This window comes from Pelodiscus sinensis, chromosome 16, assembly GCF_049634645.1.
Source record: "Pelodiscus sinensis isolate JC-2024 chromosome 16, ASM4963464v1, whole genome shotgun sequence".
NCBI classification, from domain to species: Eukaryota; Metazoa; Chordata; order Testudines; family Trionychidae; genus Pelodiscus; species Pelodiscus sinensis.
In genome coordinates this window covers 15,026,688-15,042,452 of record NC_134726.1, presented here as the reverse complement: position 1 = coordinate 15,042,452, position 15,765 = coordinate 15,026,688, and the positions used below count along the sequence as shown (strand labels likewise).

The 15,765-nt window shown below is 41.7% G+C and overlaps 1 protein-coding gene across 6 annotated transcripts in view; it reads right to left on the bottom strand.

Annotated features, from left to right (window-relative positions):
• Positions 1-454: 454 nt before the first annotated feature.
• The window catches only part of LOC102457826 (alpha-N-acetylgalactosaminidase-like), a 30,351-nt gene continuing 15,040 nt past the window's right edge, over positions 455-15,765 (bottom strand). For all 6 annotated transcript variants that reach the window (XM_006134124.4, XM_006134122.4, XM_006134123.4 and 3 more), the window contains 4 exons: positions 10,941-11,035; positions 9,787-9,948; positions 8,221-8,418; positions 455-2,227 (listed from right to left, as the gene is read on the bottom strand). In XM_006134124.4, coding sequence (XP_006134186.2) covers positions 1,931-2,227; positions 8,221-8,418; positions 9,787-9,948; positions 10,941-11,035 — 752 coding nt within the window. In that variant the 3' untranslated portion in view covers positions 455-1,930. The remainder of the gene's footprint in view (positions 2,228-8,220; positions 8,419-9,786; positions 9,949-10,940; positions 11,036-15,765) is intronic.

The window sequence follows — 15,765 nt, the reverse complement described above, 5'->3', positions numbered from 1 at the left end:
AGCAGCAGTGCTGTGTGGAGCCTGGGGTCTGCTGCTTTGAAACACTGGCATGGAGCCCAGGGCCAGCTGGAAACTCCTGCACTGAACCTGAGCTCCATGTGGCGCTGCCACTTTGAAACACTGCAGGAAGCACAGAGCCAGTGGGGGACTGCTTGAATCAGTTACTGGCCCGTGCAGCCCACACTTTTGAAGTGTAGCAACAGTTGAGGCACCCTTATCAACTATTAAATTAGCTAATTAATCAATTTTACATCCCTAATAAATACTGCTATTTAAATGATGCACTACATAGTAAACTACATGAGCTAAGGTTGTGTTTTTAAATGGTTTTAAGAACTCTTGCACATTTGTCAGTGTATTTCACACACTTGATGATTGGAACAATATTTAATTTATATTAAACATCACTGCAAATTCAGTTTCCTTCTAAACAAATTAACTCTGAAAAGTGATCTGACTGTTTAAAGAACACTTTATTTGTTTCATTCAAAGTAATTGCACTTTGCATAACAAGGTGCGGTTACAGTTTAACTATAAAAAGAGGTTCCCTGACCCTATGTACAATAAGATGAAATTGCAATAAGATGAAAATTAAAACTGATTACTAGTGAAACTTTTAGACATGAGTGAATAGATAGAATACACCTTAGGGCAGATTCTTCCCTTAGCTAAACCAGTACTGTGTTGTTGAACTGAAGGGAAATGCTGTAAAATTACCTTATCAAAAGCCTAAGATGCAAGATTTTATAGAGCAATTGCATTTTACTTTACATGAAAAGAAATCAATTCTCGCTACATGCCTGTGAGGTAGGAAAGCATTCAGAGTTCTATTTTACAGAAGTGGAAACCCAGGCATGGAACAGTTGAAACCACAAAGGACGACTGCTGGGCAAAGCAGCAATAAGTTCTTAGCTCTCAATTCTGCATTTTCAGGCCCTTAGAGCATGTTGCCTTTCAGCTGCTTATGCAGAGAATAAAGCTGTAATCTTTTAAAGAAATGCTCTATCAAAGCTGACAGCCCCAAAATAGAATGGAGTCTGCACCACAAGCCAACACCCAAACAACTTGTATTCTATATGTCCTGTTATTAAGAAAACTCCATAAATACCACTGCCCCAGGAAAAGGTCTGCATAGTCCGAAACTGCCTTCAAGCCTTGTGTTTGTTTGGCTCTTAAATACAGAGCTGGCAGAAAGGGAGACTATGGAAGTCCTAATATCACATTTTGTTTCTTAAATACAAGTTGCAGCAAAAGCCTAGCATCTTAGGTTTGTTCTCAATCATGTGGCTGAATGGCCAAAAGTTTAAGGACCACATTCTTCCTCAGGTAGCACATATGTGCTCTCATTTTAATATCTTTTAAATATCTTGTTAACTATCTATGTTCATTTAGCTCCTATTGGACTGCAGTCTTCATTATGAAATACATAATTTCTTCATCATCAGTTGGGGAACATCCTGAAACTCAGTGTAAAGAAAAAAAAAGTGGTGAGAGAAAAGGAGAGACTATTATATTTCAGGTCTAGCAATCTCTGTGGTGTCTCTAAATAAAGGTATATGTACTATATTTCCATATCTATCTAAGGAAAGGTCTGAAGGGTTCAAAGTGGCTCTTTGTTTGTTTGCTTTTAAACAAACAAAGATCAGCCACTTGGTTTTTGTACTGCTCAGAAAATGCTATTTTCTTCTCTTCTGCACACCCAACCTATTCCTTGGGGAATATATTTAATATAGAACTTACAGTAGCACTTCAAGCAGCTTCAAGAAGTTACTTGTCTAGTAATAGTTGAAAGATGACAGACATTTCAAATGCATTTTAGATAATGCATCTGATATCTTTCTGATACAAAACTCCTATACTCTAGCTCCCATCCACAGTGAACTCGATTGTAATTACCCTAGTTAACATCTCTTTATAGCAGTACAAGTGCTTAGGCTCTCAAGACTGGTTTTGTAAAGTCGGTGAAAGAACACAGAGGCCTGAGAAACAGCAAGACTACCCCAGTTGGAGTAACTTTTATGTTAAGAGTTGTATTCAGTGCAAAATCTCCTAAGAACACTTGCTCCAAAACATCGTAGATCTTGTATCCTTCCTTGCAATCCAGGATACCCATCAGTGCTAAATTGGTTTCAAAAAGTCTCGGTATTCCTTCAGTGCCATTGTTCATAACTGCTACTGCAAACTGTCCATTGACCAGGATTCTCTTCCATACTTCAAAATGATGGCTCTGTCAAAATAGAAGTATATTGTGGGGATTCATGTTCATTGTCCTTACATCATCATTTCTGAAACTGGAGGGCTATGGAACTTAAACATCCCTTTGTATTTACAATACTATTAATAGAAACTGTCACCACTATATAATTAATTTACATGTAAACTAGTAGTAGTACTACTTTTAAGCTGTGTGAAATCCCTGTGAGATAGATGTGATGGGAATACAGACCTGATGCAGGTGAGCAAAATATGGGCCATCTCTCTTAGCTATTAATTCTTTCAGAAAATAGAAGCAAGAGGTGCTGCTGTAGGGATTCTCTGGATTCCAGATGTTACTTATGCTGAGACTAAAAGTACCTAAGGGTATGTCTACTAGAGATATGGACGGCTAACCAGTTAACTGGTTACTGGGTAAGGATCACCCTTAATGGGAGTCGACACCTTAGAGTCGGCAGCGACAGATACGGCAGGGCAGAGGTAGGAGGGCTGCTGGCTCCCAGACCATGTGGGCTGACAGGCTGGGAATCCACAGCCTTGTGGGAGAGAGGGGAGCTGCTGGCTCCTCTGTGCAGGCTCATGGCTGGGAGTCAGCAGACTTGCATGGGGCGGAAGCCCTCCTCCACCCTCGTGTGAGGCTGCTAACTCCCAGCCCATGTGGCTGGGAGCTGGCAGTCCAGCACAGGGTGTGAAGAAGCTGGGCTGGAGCAGCCCTTCTTCTAGTACAGGGGCTGCTCCAGCCCCACAGGCTGGAAGGTCCCTACTGCCCAGCCCCATTTAATCAGAGTCAGGCTCACAGGACTACAAAATTGCAAGGTAGATGCTTGGGCTAGAATACAGGTTCTGGATCCCTCCTCCGTCATGGGGGACACAGAGCCCAGGTTCCAGCCTAAGTCCAAATGTTTATACTGCAATTGTACAGCCCTGGAGCCTGAACTCTGCAAGCCCAAGTCAGCTGACAAGGGCCAGAGGCTGGTGTGTTATTGCAGTGTAGATATACCCTTAGGTACTGAACACAGGTTCCTGACCTGAACATCTTGGTTTAAGAGGCCTACTACAGCCAGATGTAACCGTCTTAAGAAAAAACTACCTTTGTATGCTGTGTTTGGCAGCATATATCCACTCACATTTTTACATTACAACATGTGACGGGGAAGAAGCTCCCCGCACTGCCATCTGCGCCGCCGCCGAGGTGCCGGGCGGCGCGGCCGGGCAGGGCCCTGGGGAAAGCGCTCGGCGGGAGCCGAGCCCGCTGAACAGGGAGGCAAACGGGCGGGTGTGCACGGCGGTAGGCACGCCGCCCGCGGCAGGCAGCAGGACCCGGGGGGAGGGGGACAGCAGACAGGGGGTGGAGCTGCACGTCCCTGGCGTGCCGGTTCAAAAGGGGGAGGGGCCGGAAGAGCGGGGGGCTGGCGGCATTCCCTCTACTCCCGCAGGCAACCCTGGGAGGCATGCCGGAGGGCCGGAGGAGGAGCGCCGGACCCCCACAGCCCAGACCCATCACGGGACGACCCACCCCAGGGACCCGAGGACGGGGGCAGGCGGCGGACGACTCCGACCCCCCCCACCCGAGGAGTGCAGAGGGCCGAACCCGCTGGAGGGCAAACCCCCGTCGCCGGCCTGTGAGTGGGGCCGAGGGTGGAGAGCCCTCTCCGCCCCCTGGCTGAGAGTAAGTCAGGGCGCAGCGGCAGCTGCCGCAGGGGCAGAGACATAGGGGCAGAGACCCAGGGGAAGAGACGGGGTAGAGGCGCAGGCGAGCGGAGAAGCGAGGCGACCCCGCACGCTAGCCCGCTCGATCTCGCCACACAACATTGGAAAATATGCAGAGATCAGATCAAAATGGTGTCCTTTCCAGTTTTTTTTTTTAATAAAAATGTAAGCAAGCTATTGTATACCTTTTATAATCTTATGAATTTTTTCCATGATGGACACTTGCGATGATTAATAAATAACATTTTTGTTTGTTTTGAGGGGACTAATCTAAAATTTTCTCCCAGAGGAGGTGAAGGTGCAATGTGTTAAAATGAGTAAATGATCTCTGACTGACGTGTCTTAAAAAAACTTAAATCAGTGTCCAGACAGATTTGTGAAACAAGAACTGAATGGCACACACTGCTCTTAATATGTTCAGGTTGACTCAAATGTTCTCTCAATCAGCAGCTGATGGTGCTGGATGAATGCATGTTGCAATTTACATTGCTAGTAGGGCACTTGATTAATCAAGAATTAACTCATGCAATTAACTCAAAATTTGTGATTATAAACCTGGTTAACCACAGGTTCAATAATCAATGTATTAAATATTTTGGAAAATGTAATTATTTAATTAAATATTTTGGATGTTTTTCTACATTTTCAAATTGATGTCAATTACCAACACAAAATACGAAGTGTGCAGTGCAAATTATTGTAATACAATTCATCTCCTAAAAGTACTGTAGTGCTTTATCATGAAAGTGCAACTTGCAAATGTAGGATTTTTTGTTACATACCTTTTCTGGGAGGCGGGAGGGGGAAGTAAAACGTTAGAGCCTAAAAGTCCACTCAGTCCTTCTTCTTATTCACACAATCACCAAGACAAACAAGTTTGCTTATATTTATGGTATATAATGCTGCCCACTTCATATTCATGTCCCCTGAAAGTGGAAACAGGCATATGCATGGTACTTTTGTAGCCAGCATTGCAAGGTATTTATGTGCCGGATATGCTAAAGATTTTTATGCCTTTCCTTTCCAGGGAACATGCTTCCATGCTCATAATATTTGTTTAAAAAAAAAGTGTTAATTAAATTTGTGACTGAGTTCCTTGAGAGACAATTGTATGTCTTCAGCTCTGTTTTTCCTGCATTCTGCAGGATGATGACCCTACACATGTTGTTTTAAGAACGCTTTCACTGCAGCTTTGACAAAACACAAAGAAGGCATCAATGTGATGTTTCTAAAATTAGCTACAGCCCTCAACCCAAGATTTAAAAATCTGAAGTGACTTTCAAAATCTGAGAGGGACATGGTATGAAGCATACTTAAGGAAGTCTTAAAAGTACAACACTCTAATGCAAAAATTACAGAAAAAAAACTATCACCAAAGAAGAAAATCAACCTTCTGCTACTAGAATCTGACTTAGATGATGAAAATGACATGTATCAGTCCATGCTACTTTAGATCGTTATTAAGTAGCACCCCTCATTAGCATGGATATGTCCCTTCGTGGTTGAAGTTTGAAGGGACATTATCTTTGGCACATAAGTATCTTGTGATGCTGGCTACCACAATGCTATGCAAACAGCTGTTCTCACTTTCAGGTGATACTGTAGACAGCATCACCTTGTTTGAATGAAGTTCTTTTTTATATATAATTGTACATTTACAAGTTCATTTTTCACGATAAAGATCGTACTGCAGTACTTAGCATTTTTCAATTCACCTCATTTCTTTACAATGAAAATATTTTAATCAAAGATAGTACTGTACACTTTGCATTTTTAATTTAAATAAATATTTGTAAAATATAGAAAACATCCAAAATATTTAAATTGGTATTCTATTGTATAAGAGCTTGACTAACCACAGTTAACTTTTTAATTGCCTGACTGCCCTAATAGCTAGTGTTGTTGTTGGTTTTGTGCATTTATTATGTTATGCAATAGTATTACTGCAAAAACAGGGAAGATAGATTACGTCAGTTTGTGTACTAGAGTTTTACCAGGCAGAAAAAAAATTCCATTACCCTGTATCTATCCAATGCTGTTTAAAAAACAAAAAACAAAAAACCCAACTCTGACCTTTTTTAAGTTTTTGAAGGACAGTATGGCTGGAACAGAAGAAAAATGGAACAACTAGAAGACTGAAGTAGTAGTATGCACTGCAGAACCAGTTGACTATGAGGCTCACATTAACAGTTCACTCTCTCTCCTGTTTCTTCTATCAAAATGTGTGTTATTTGAAAGGAAACTGTCAACATTAAAAATCCTGTAAATAGAACTTTATTTAAATTGGCTTCTGGTTTTGTTTTTATGGGCACACTGTGTAGCCTGTTATGAGCTTGTGTACTGCTGCATTCTTTTGGCAGGCAGGTTACTGAAATGATTATCATGTTTCACTATTCAGCCTGTTGGAGCCTGAAGGCACAGCAGGGGGAAACAGTACAAAGTTCATTTATTCTTTCATGGAAAAATTAAAATTGCTGTACCCTGGGATGTGATGACAACTCTTTCAGTAGAGAAGTTTGAATTAATAGTATACTTAGCATCTATATTGTGGAGTCCTAATCATAAACCAAAATCCCAGTGTCCTGGTACAGGATTAGGACCCCAAGCAGCTAATGCAAATGTCACTCTTCTAACAGAATGATAATGTAGAATCCAAACTAATTACAAGTTAACGTATGGTCCTGCAAGCACTCTGTATGCAGAAATCTTATTTAAATTAATAGCTGAAAGCTGCACAACTGGACTGTTAATGTTGTCTTTTATAGAGCATTTCCCCAAAATGCTTACAACATTAATTTGTTTATAGAATAAGCTATATCTTCTCCTTCACGACAAAATTCTGTTTCAATAATGCCAATTCAGCAGTACACAAACAAGCCGCATGCTCCTAGGTGGCAGGCAGTGTGCATGTGAGAGCTCCTTCCCTCCCTCCTGAGTTCCTTCTCTATGCTGGAACGATATCAGGGAGGAGACCAGAATTCCAAAGTAGAGGGGACGAAGGGAGGGTAGTGGAGCAACCAAGGGGACACTCATCTCGAAGAACATCCATTACTGTCGAGGTGAGTAACCTCCTCTTCCTCGAGCGATGTCCCCATGGGTGCTCCACATTAGGTGACTGCAAAGCTATTCCGACTCTCTCAAGTCCACGAGCACTAAGCAAGTATTATGATCAACCTATAGATCTAGAGAAAAGTCAAACAAATAAGGAAAAAGTAACTCTGAAGCAGAGTTAGTAAACTGCCACTTGAATTACATTCTTCTTTAATCCAAGTTGACACTGGATCAAGTGACATTCTCCTTAAAAGGAAAATATTATATGGAGCCTAAACTGCTATATATTTCAGCACAGAAATTGCTAAGTTTTTTTCATTCTAACAAAATCCAAAGTCCAAACTGTAAGGGTGTGTCTAGACTACATGCCTCCGTCGACGGAGGCATGTAGATTAGCCAGATCGGCAGAGGGAAATGAAGCCGCGATTAAAATAATCGCGGCTTCATTTAAATTTAAATGGCTGCCCCGCTCTGCCGATCAGCTGTTTGTCGGCAGATCGGGGCAGTCTGGACGCGACGCGCCGACAAAGAAGCCTTTCTTGATCGGCACAGGTATGCCTCGTGAAACCAGGTTTACCTGTGCCGATCAAGAAAGGCTTCTTTGTCGGCGCGTCGCGTCCAGACTGCCCCGATCTGCCGACAAACAGCTGATCGGCAGAGCGGGGCAGCCATTTAAATTTAAATGAAGCTGCGATTATTTTAATCGCGGCTTCATTTCCCTCTGCCGATCTGGCTAATCTACATGCCTCCGTAGATGGAGGCATGTAGTCTAGACACACCCTAAGATGGTACAACTCCTGTGGAAGTGTGTTGGCCAAATTCACTGGTGACGTGAATGCCAGTGTAAGTTACTTATGTGTAAACAGGTCAAAAATGGATGTTCATTCCATTCTTTTGTATCCAATCAATGTGTAAACTATTTATGCAGAAAGTGAAAGGGAGGACAGTATGGCAGGAAAAATAATTGAAGGGAGAGTGTAAAATAACACATCTTTCCTCTACCTTTCCAGCTACATTAAATGATTAAAACAAATCATACAACACAAGTTTATTACCAAAAGACTGGAAAAGCTGTCTTAAAAAAAAGGAATTCTGAAGCTTCCTTTCTTGGGGGAAAAAAAATAAGATCAAGCTCATATTGCCAAGTGTGAGTTCCTGGCAGAGCATGGTGATGAGATATAGCAGAACCATAATTTTAAACCCAAAACAAAAATACAGAGAGCAGACAACTAGCAAATCGGGTACCTGCATAATACGCTGTCCCTGAATTCCCAGAGAATCTTGATTTATATAAATTAGCAGCTGGTTTTGCAAGATGTACTTGGTATCCTCAGAGATTGTCCTTAAATCACTGGATATAAAGAGAGGGGCTGCCATGATTGCCCACAATGCCATCTGCACTTTTGACTGCTCATAACTCAGGCCAAAGTTACCAATAATCAGCTGAAATAAATCAGATACTGTTAAATGAAATTGTCTATATTGTGGAGTCCTAATCATAAACCAAAATCCCAGTGTCCTGGTACAGGATTAGGACCCCAAGCAGCTAATGCAAATGTCACTCTTCTAAAAGAATGATAATGTAGAATCCAAACTACATTACGTTAGTGTATGGTCCTGCAAGCACTCTGTATGCAGAAATCTTATTTAAATTAATAGTTGAAAGCTGCACAACTGGACTGTTAATGTTGTCTTTTATAGAGCATTTCCCCAAAATGCTTACAACATTAATTTGTTTATAGAATAAACTATATCTTCTCCTCCATGACAAAATTCTGTTTCAATAATGCCTCTGCAGACTTGGAAAATTATCTTAAATTTACCAGTTCATCAACAAAATGTACTCTTCTCTCTTTACACCACCAGGATCAGTGAGCAATTCAGGTTTTGAAAGGTTATTTTAATTGCTCCCCTTTTTCTGTAATATTTGTTCAAATGTTTACCAGCATTTTTCAACTAAGCTATTTTGTAGAGGAATTTTAGGTAATAAATTGTGCATCTATCTTCAAGCGTAATCCCAGCCAGGTTCACTAATGGCTCCATTTTGCCACCCTTCCTCTTAAATATATTTGTGTCACAACTTCACGAGATTGTGAAGCATTTTGGACTTTTAGGCTATTAACTTGCTGATTATAATGAAGGGTATGATTCTGTCACCGAGGTCAAGGATTCCGTTACTTTTTGGGACCTCCATAATTTCTTTCAGGTTAGTATTGGAGCAGCTGTCAGCCTCAAGGCTTCTGGAGTCGTGGGTGTTGATACAGATGACCAGCGGTCAGCCCCAAGGCTGCCAAAGCAGCAGTCCTGCCCCTGTCATAAAAGTGGCTGTGGTTGGGTCTCTTCTTGACTTATAGTTAAAAACGTTTTGGCTTGATCCATGTGCAATTCCTAGCTGATTTTTTCCCCCCGAGACCGTTAAATGTGAACATAGTTTACATCAATTTAAATGCAAACACAGTGCAACCTTAATGACTGAGTAGCCACTGCTTCTTTTATGCTAACTCTAACCCTATATTCATCTTATGCTATAAATACTCTCTAATTGTATTGTACCATTTTGCAGACTGTTAAGTTGAGGTAAAAATAATGATGCAGTGAGTTGGTGATGGAGGCAGAAGTAGAACCCAAGAGTTCTAACTCTGTCCTCTGCTCTAACTGCTAGACATGGTTTATTATACACTTGTGCATAGTATCAGTCTTCTTGGTTGGCTGTTCACAGCTGTCTTTTTGAAAGTCTTACTGAATTATCTTTTTATTAGGCTCTAGTTAAAATTTCAACAGACTACAAAATATTTAAAAAGACAACATCACCATATCTGGATCGTTCCATCTTCCTGGGCCAGCTGCAGGTTGCAGTTTATCCTGGTTATTTCCATACCACTCAATAATATTTAGAACACTCTCCCAGGAATCCTGGATGTCAATAAAATTTCTCCAGAGGTTACAAATTTCACCAAGTATGGTATAATTTACCTTAATAAAAACAAGGAATATTTATAGGTATGCTACATACGTGATCATCACAACCATGAAATAAATTACTGTGTTTCTATAGCCTCTGAATAAATTACATTTACACTACACTACTACATTTACACTACACTAAATTACATTTAGATTGCTACTGCCATTATAGATCTCTGAGGAACTTGGACAGCTCTGATTTTCAGCTGCCTCTATTCTAACTGTTCCCTTCTTCCCTCCTCTCCCTTGTTCTGCTTCTGCTGCTTTTCTACCAACACTACTTGCTAAGTGGTGGGTCTAATCACCCCTCACCTTTATGACACCATCAAATTAAGTGGATCACTAGGCTTCAGAGCTGGAACTAACAGGCTGTTAAAAATTATTATATAAACTCTCGGACAAAAAAGTAGATGGGGAAGACAGTGTACATAAATACTGTTTTGTTAGAGTTTATAATATATAAGTAGTATTGTCCATCACCAAATTCACAAAAAGTATTGATATAAAAATATTTTAAAAAACAATAAGCTGAACTGTTCTCCAGAAAATCAAATAAGGCTTTTTAAAATTTCTAAAGGAGTAAAATATTCCTTAGAATAAAACATATATCTGTTGTTAAATGTGTTTTTCCCCCAAAGGAAAACAACTGATTTTAAGGCAGTGGTTTAGTTGCTATTTGTAAACTGAGAAAATTAGACACCATTAACAGGCTAGTTTATTTTCAGATGTCATATTCATTATCTGAATGGTGACTCTGGTATCTACAGTACACAGCTTTCTCCTAGATACAGCTGAAAAGCAGAAGACTTTGATGTTTCCTTAGTGGAGTGAGTTTGTACATCTAACGAGGTGGTGCCAGTATGCAGGAATGAATGAAACCTATTAGGAGTAATGTGGGTACAGTTAATTCAAATAAGTTCCAGCCATTTTATCAAGAGGTTCTTGTTAGCTAAATACTCTCAGCTAAAGAGGAATAAAATAAAACCAGACAGTAGAGATACCTTTGGGGGAAGCCCTCCTTCATAGGCTGGCCAGCTACATGAATAAGCAATAGGTCTTCCTGTTTTATTCAGAGCAATGCTCATCTTTGGGTAGCCTAAATAAAACAGAGTATTCGATAGTAAAGCAAGGTAATATTAACAAGTTAAATAATAATAATAGCAATAGTGTTCTAGTTTTTTACTTGTTCTTGTTTTACAAAAATAAGAGTGGAAACGCTCCATGGAGAATTACATACGGAACATGAATTATATATGGAACAAGGCTAATTAAAGGCTTCCTTTACAAAGAGTTTATGCAATTTATGATCATGCCTGCCCAAAATTGACTGTTTCTGCGGAAGTAACAAAACCATTTTTGTACATTTCTATTTTCAAGTTATTCGGCAAGAGGAAGATTTTTTTCCCCCAAAATACATGTGTGATTGGAATAATCTTATACTTCTGAACCAGTGTTTATGAAAAGAGCTGAATGGCACAGTAGCATTATAGTATGCTGCCATTAAGGAAGTCTGGTTTTGGGAAAGAACCAAGGACTCTAATTTAGATCAGCAGAAAATGGAACATCCTGAAGAGATTATATTCCTGAAAACCCTTATGCAGATAGACTCATAGACTTTAAGGTCAGAAGGGACCATTATGATCATCTAGTCTGTCCCCCTGCACAGTGCAGGCCACAGAATCTCACCCACTCCTCCCAGAATAATCCTCTCACCTATATCTCAGATATTGAAGCCTTCAAATACTTTGAAGACCCCAAGATGCAGAGAATCCTCTAGCTGTGATCTGTACCCCATGCTACAGAGGAAGGCGAAAAACCTCCAGGGCCTCTGCCAATCTACCCTGGAGGAAAATTCCTTCCCAACCCCAAATATGGCGATCAGCTAAACCCTGAGCATGTGGGCAAGACTCATCAGCCAGACACCCAAAAAGTTCTCTAGTAATTCCTGAAGCAAAATGCAGGACAATGTAGCACTTTAAAGACTAACAAGATGGTTTATTAGATGATGAGCTTTCGTGGGCCAGACCCACTTCCTCAGATCAAATAGTGGAAGAAAGTAGTCACAACCATATATACCAAAGGATACAATTTAAAAAAATGAACAAATATGAAAAGGACAAATCACATTGCAGAATAGAAGGGGGATGCGGGGGGATGGGAAGGGGGAGGAAGGAAGGTAAGTAATTCCTATCATCCCTCCATTGACCTATTTCCCAGATGAATAAGTTTTTGAGAAAAGAGGTGCTGCAAGCACAGGATCTTGTCCCCCTCAGTAACTTTCCTTTCTAAGCACTTACTATAACAGTCTGGGAACGTAGTCCTAATTACCCTATCTGAGATTCACCTATTAAAACAAATCATAAACCATCTCTATTGGCACTTGTTCTATACACACAGAACTTAGGTTTCAAAACAGTTGACTTAGTAATACTTATTTTCTTGTACTTGAATAAGTTTATAAAAAGGTACTCTACTAATTATTGGGCCTCCAAAATTACTCTAATTGTGAGATCAATTATAAAAAGTTCATAATGTCACAACAACATAGAGTAGAACCTGAGACTATCAAGAGACTTACAAACTGACCAGTCAACCACACACCTCATTTGGAGCTGATTGTACACAGACAAAGCAGAGACGAAAAAAACTAAAAAGAGTAGAGTACTGTGTTAAATGTAGACTACTACTAAAAAAAGAAAAGCAGCATTTTTCTTCTGTATGGTAAAATTTTAAAGTGTATTAAGTCAGTGCTGAGTTGTAAACTTTTGAATGAATATCCATAACTTGTGTTCAGAGCTTTGAACATATCAGAGTACAGAACAACCAGTCCCAAGGATCATAATTCTGAAGTTCTAGTGTAATAATTAATGGTGACAGAAAAAGGTGCAAAAGGAAGACAAACTATGTTAGTCAAAACAGAAATGATATAATCCAAAGATTGTTGAGAATGTGCCTCAAACAAGAGTAGCATGGAACTGGAATTCAATGGTCTATAGCTGGTATGTCAGAAATTATGCTTGACTGCAGGATAAAATAATGAGGGGATAGGTTGTTTCACCTTCCTTTTCAAAATAAGATTTTGGGGAAAAATCTGCCTGCAGGCTAACAATCACTGCTGATTAGGAGATAAGGAGACTGGAAGAAGTGAACTTTACCATCAAGGCTATCTCCTGGACCCTGAAATTCATTGTTACACCGCTGGCCCTTTATTTGTCCTTATTCTGAGGAAGATCTTGATGAGGCAGGACCAGAGAGAGGGACCAAAAGGAAATCAGCATCTCCACTAACTAAACCCTGAATATCACCGAGGATGTGAAGCTTTGTCACTCAGGCCATAGTCCGTGTTTCTTCTCTTTCCTATCCTCCTACTTTTGCCCTCTGACTATTACAATTCTGGGTTGGCTGGACAAGACCATATATTTTGCCACACTGCTATAAGCCTGTAAGCAAAGAGGCAGTTGAAAGCAATATCATAAAACAGGCTGATGCTGGTACAAGCTTGTCAGCTCACAAAGTGACTGACTAGACATTTGTCATGTCTGTGTTTCTCTAGGAAGGAGGTAGCAAGTAGGAGTCAACACCATCAGCAGGAGCTGCTTTTTTCTCTCCTTTTGTGTATGTTTGTTTTGTTCTGCTTTTTAGAAAATAGGATCTGAGCTTAACAACAAAAGCTGCAGCCCATCTCAACCAACTTTTTCTTGTTTCCTAAAAGGCCAATTTTACGATCTAAGAACCGACTAAAAGTCTATCAAACTGTTTTGTTGTTGTTTTGCCTTTTAATAACTCTACAACTAAAGAGAAAGGGACTAAGGGATATTGTTTAAAAGAGAACATGTAAGCGTGTTCCCTTTTTTAACCTTTAATAAAAGATTTAAAAGATTTTACTGGTGTATTTGTTATGCTCCTCGGCAGGCTGAGGTCTCTGTTAGGGATGTTAATAATCATGTATTTGTGTAAATGTGTAACTGCTGAAATTTATAGCAGAAACATGTTTACACACAGAGGGCCAGGCAGGAGCCGGTGGACATGAGGAGCTGGTTTAAAAGCTGCCTGCCCCCTCCCCGCCTCTGACAGAGAGGCAGCAGTGCAGGGGGTAGGGAGGCAGGCAAAAGCCAATACATGCATGAAGACAGCTTTCAAGCATGTGCATACAGACTCCCATGGAGCTGCCTACCCACCCCTTTCCCCCATGCTGCTGCCTCTCTATCAGAGGTGGGGGAGGGAGGGAGCAGGCAGAAGCCAGTGCTTGGGGGGAGCAGGCATAAAAGCTGGCTCCCTGCGAGCACTGGCTCCTGCCTGTCCCCCTGCGTGTAAATGCATAACTGCTAAAAATGTCAGCAGTTACACATTTACACAAATACATGTTTATCAGCATCCCTAGCATGCACACTTGCATACAAAACCAAAAAATGTGATTTCAACAAAAATTTATTTTTCAAATATAAATATTAAACTGTCACACCCAAAGAAAATGATCCCCATCATGAACACACTTAAAGTGTATGGATCAAACTGTCCCATCAATAGGATTCACCACCACAGAACAAATCTGCAGTCCATCAAGTTTGCTTTATATTTTGGACAGTGATGAATCCTTCAGAAGACTGCAACTGCTTCATTAAATCTTCTCCTCTTGCAAATTATGGAATCTCCACACATGCAAGCTCTGATAGAGGCAGCATTATGGGGTACAGGCAGCTCTGTTGAAGCCAGTGCTCATGGAGAGCTGGCTTTTAAGCTGTCTTCCCCCCAGCACCGGCTCTCACCTGCCCCTCTGTGCTGCTGCCTCTGTGGGAGGCAGTGCAGGTGGGGAGAGATGCAGCTCCACAGGAGCCTGCACGCATGGAGAGCTGGCTTAAAAGCCGGCTCTCCACATGTACCAATTACCATCTGCCCCCCTGCGCTGTTGCCTCTGATAGGCTGGTGCAGGGATGGGCAATAATTTTTGGTGAGGGGCCACTCCAAAGTTTTGGTAAGTGGCCAACGGCCACACTTTTCTGAGGAGGTGGTGCAGAGTCTAGGTTGGAGGTTGAGTGCAGAAGGACACACTGGGTAAGGAACTGGGGTGCAGGAGATGGTGTGAGGTCTGAGAGTCTTTGGGTGGAGGAAGGGGTTGTGACCTGGGTCAGGGGAATTGGGGTGCAGGAGAGGATTCTGGCCTGGGGGAGGGATGTAGGAGGAGGTACAGGGTCTGAGAGGAAGTTGTCACCTGGGGCAGGGGGTGCAGAGGGTTTGGATGATGATCTGGGGAGGGAGTTGGGATGCAGGAGGGGTTGGGGTGCCAGAGGCAGGTGCTGGCTGGGAGGAGTTTACCTAAGTGTCTCATAGCCAGCAAGCTAGACTCTGCAGCCCCAGCCCACTTGAAACTGCAGCTGCTCCCTTCACATGCATCTCAACTCCAGCTGCCCCAGTCTCTCAGGCCAATCTCTCAGCTCCAAGTGGCTGGCTGTTTCTAGCCAATAGGAGCTGAGGATTGGGCTGGAAGCAGGGAGATCACGTGAAGCCTCCCCCTCCTTGCAGAGCAGAGAAGTACAGGGACTGGGTTTTAAACTGTGGCAGCTGCGTGCCTGACAGTCCTGGCATAGTGGTCCACAGGGTGGATCCTGTGGCTTGGCAGGCCAGATCCAGCCCCTGAGCCATATTTTGCCCAGGCCTGGGCTGGTGGGTTCTCAGCACAGTGCAAGCAGAGCAAGACGGGGCCCCTCTGAGCATAGGCCCGGCTCCATGGCACTACTGACACCATTGTCAACCCAGCCCTGGTTGAGGATGCTCAGGATCTATCACGTGGAGTTCACAAAATGTTTCACTTGAAGCATCATTTATTAA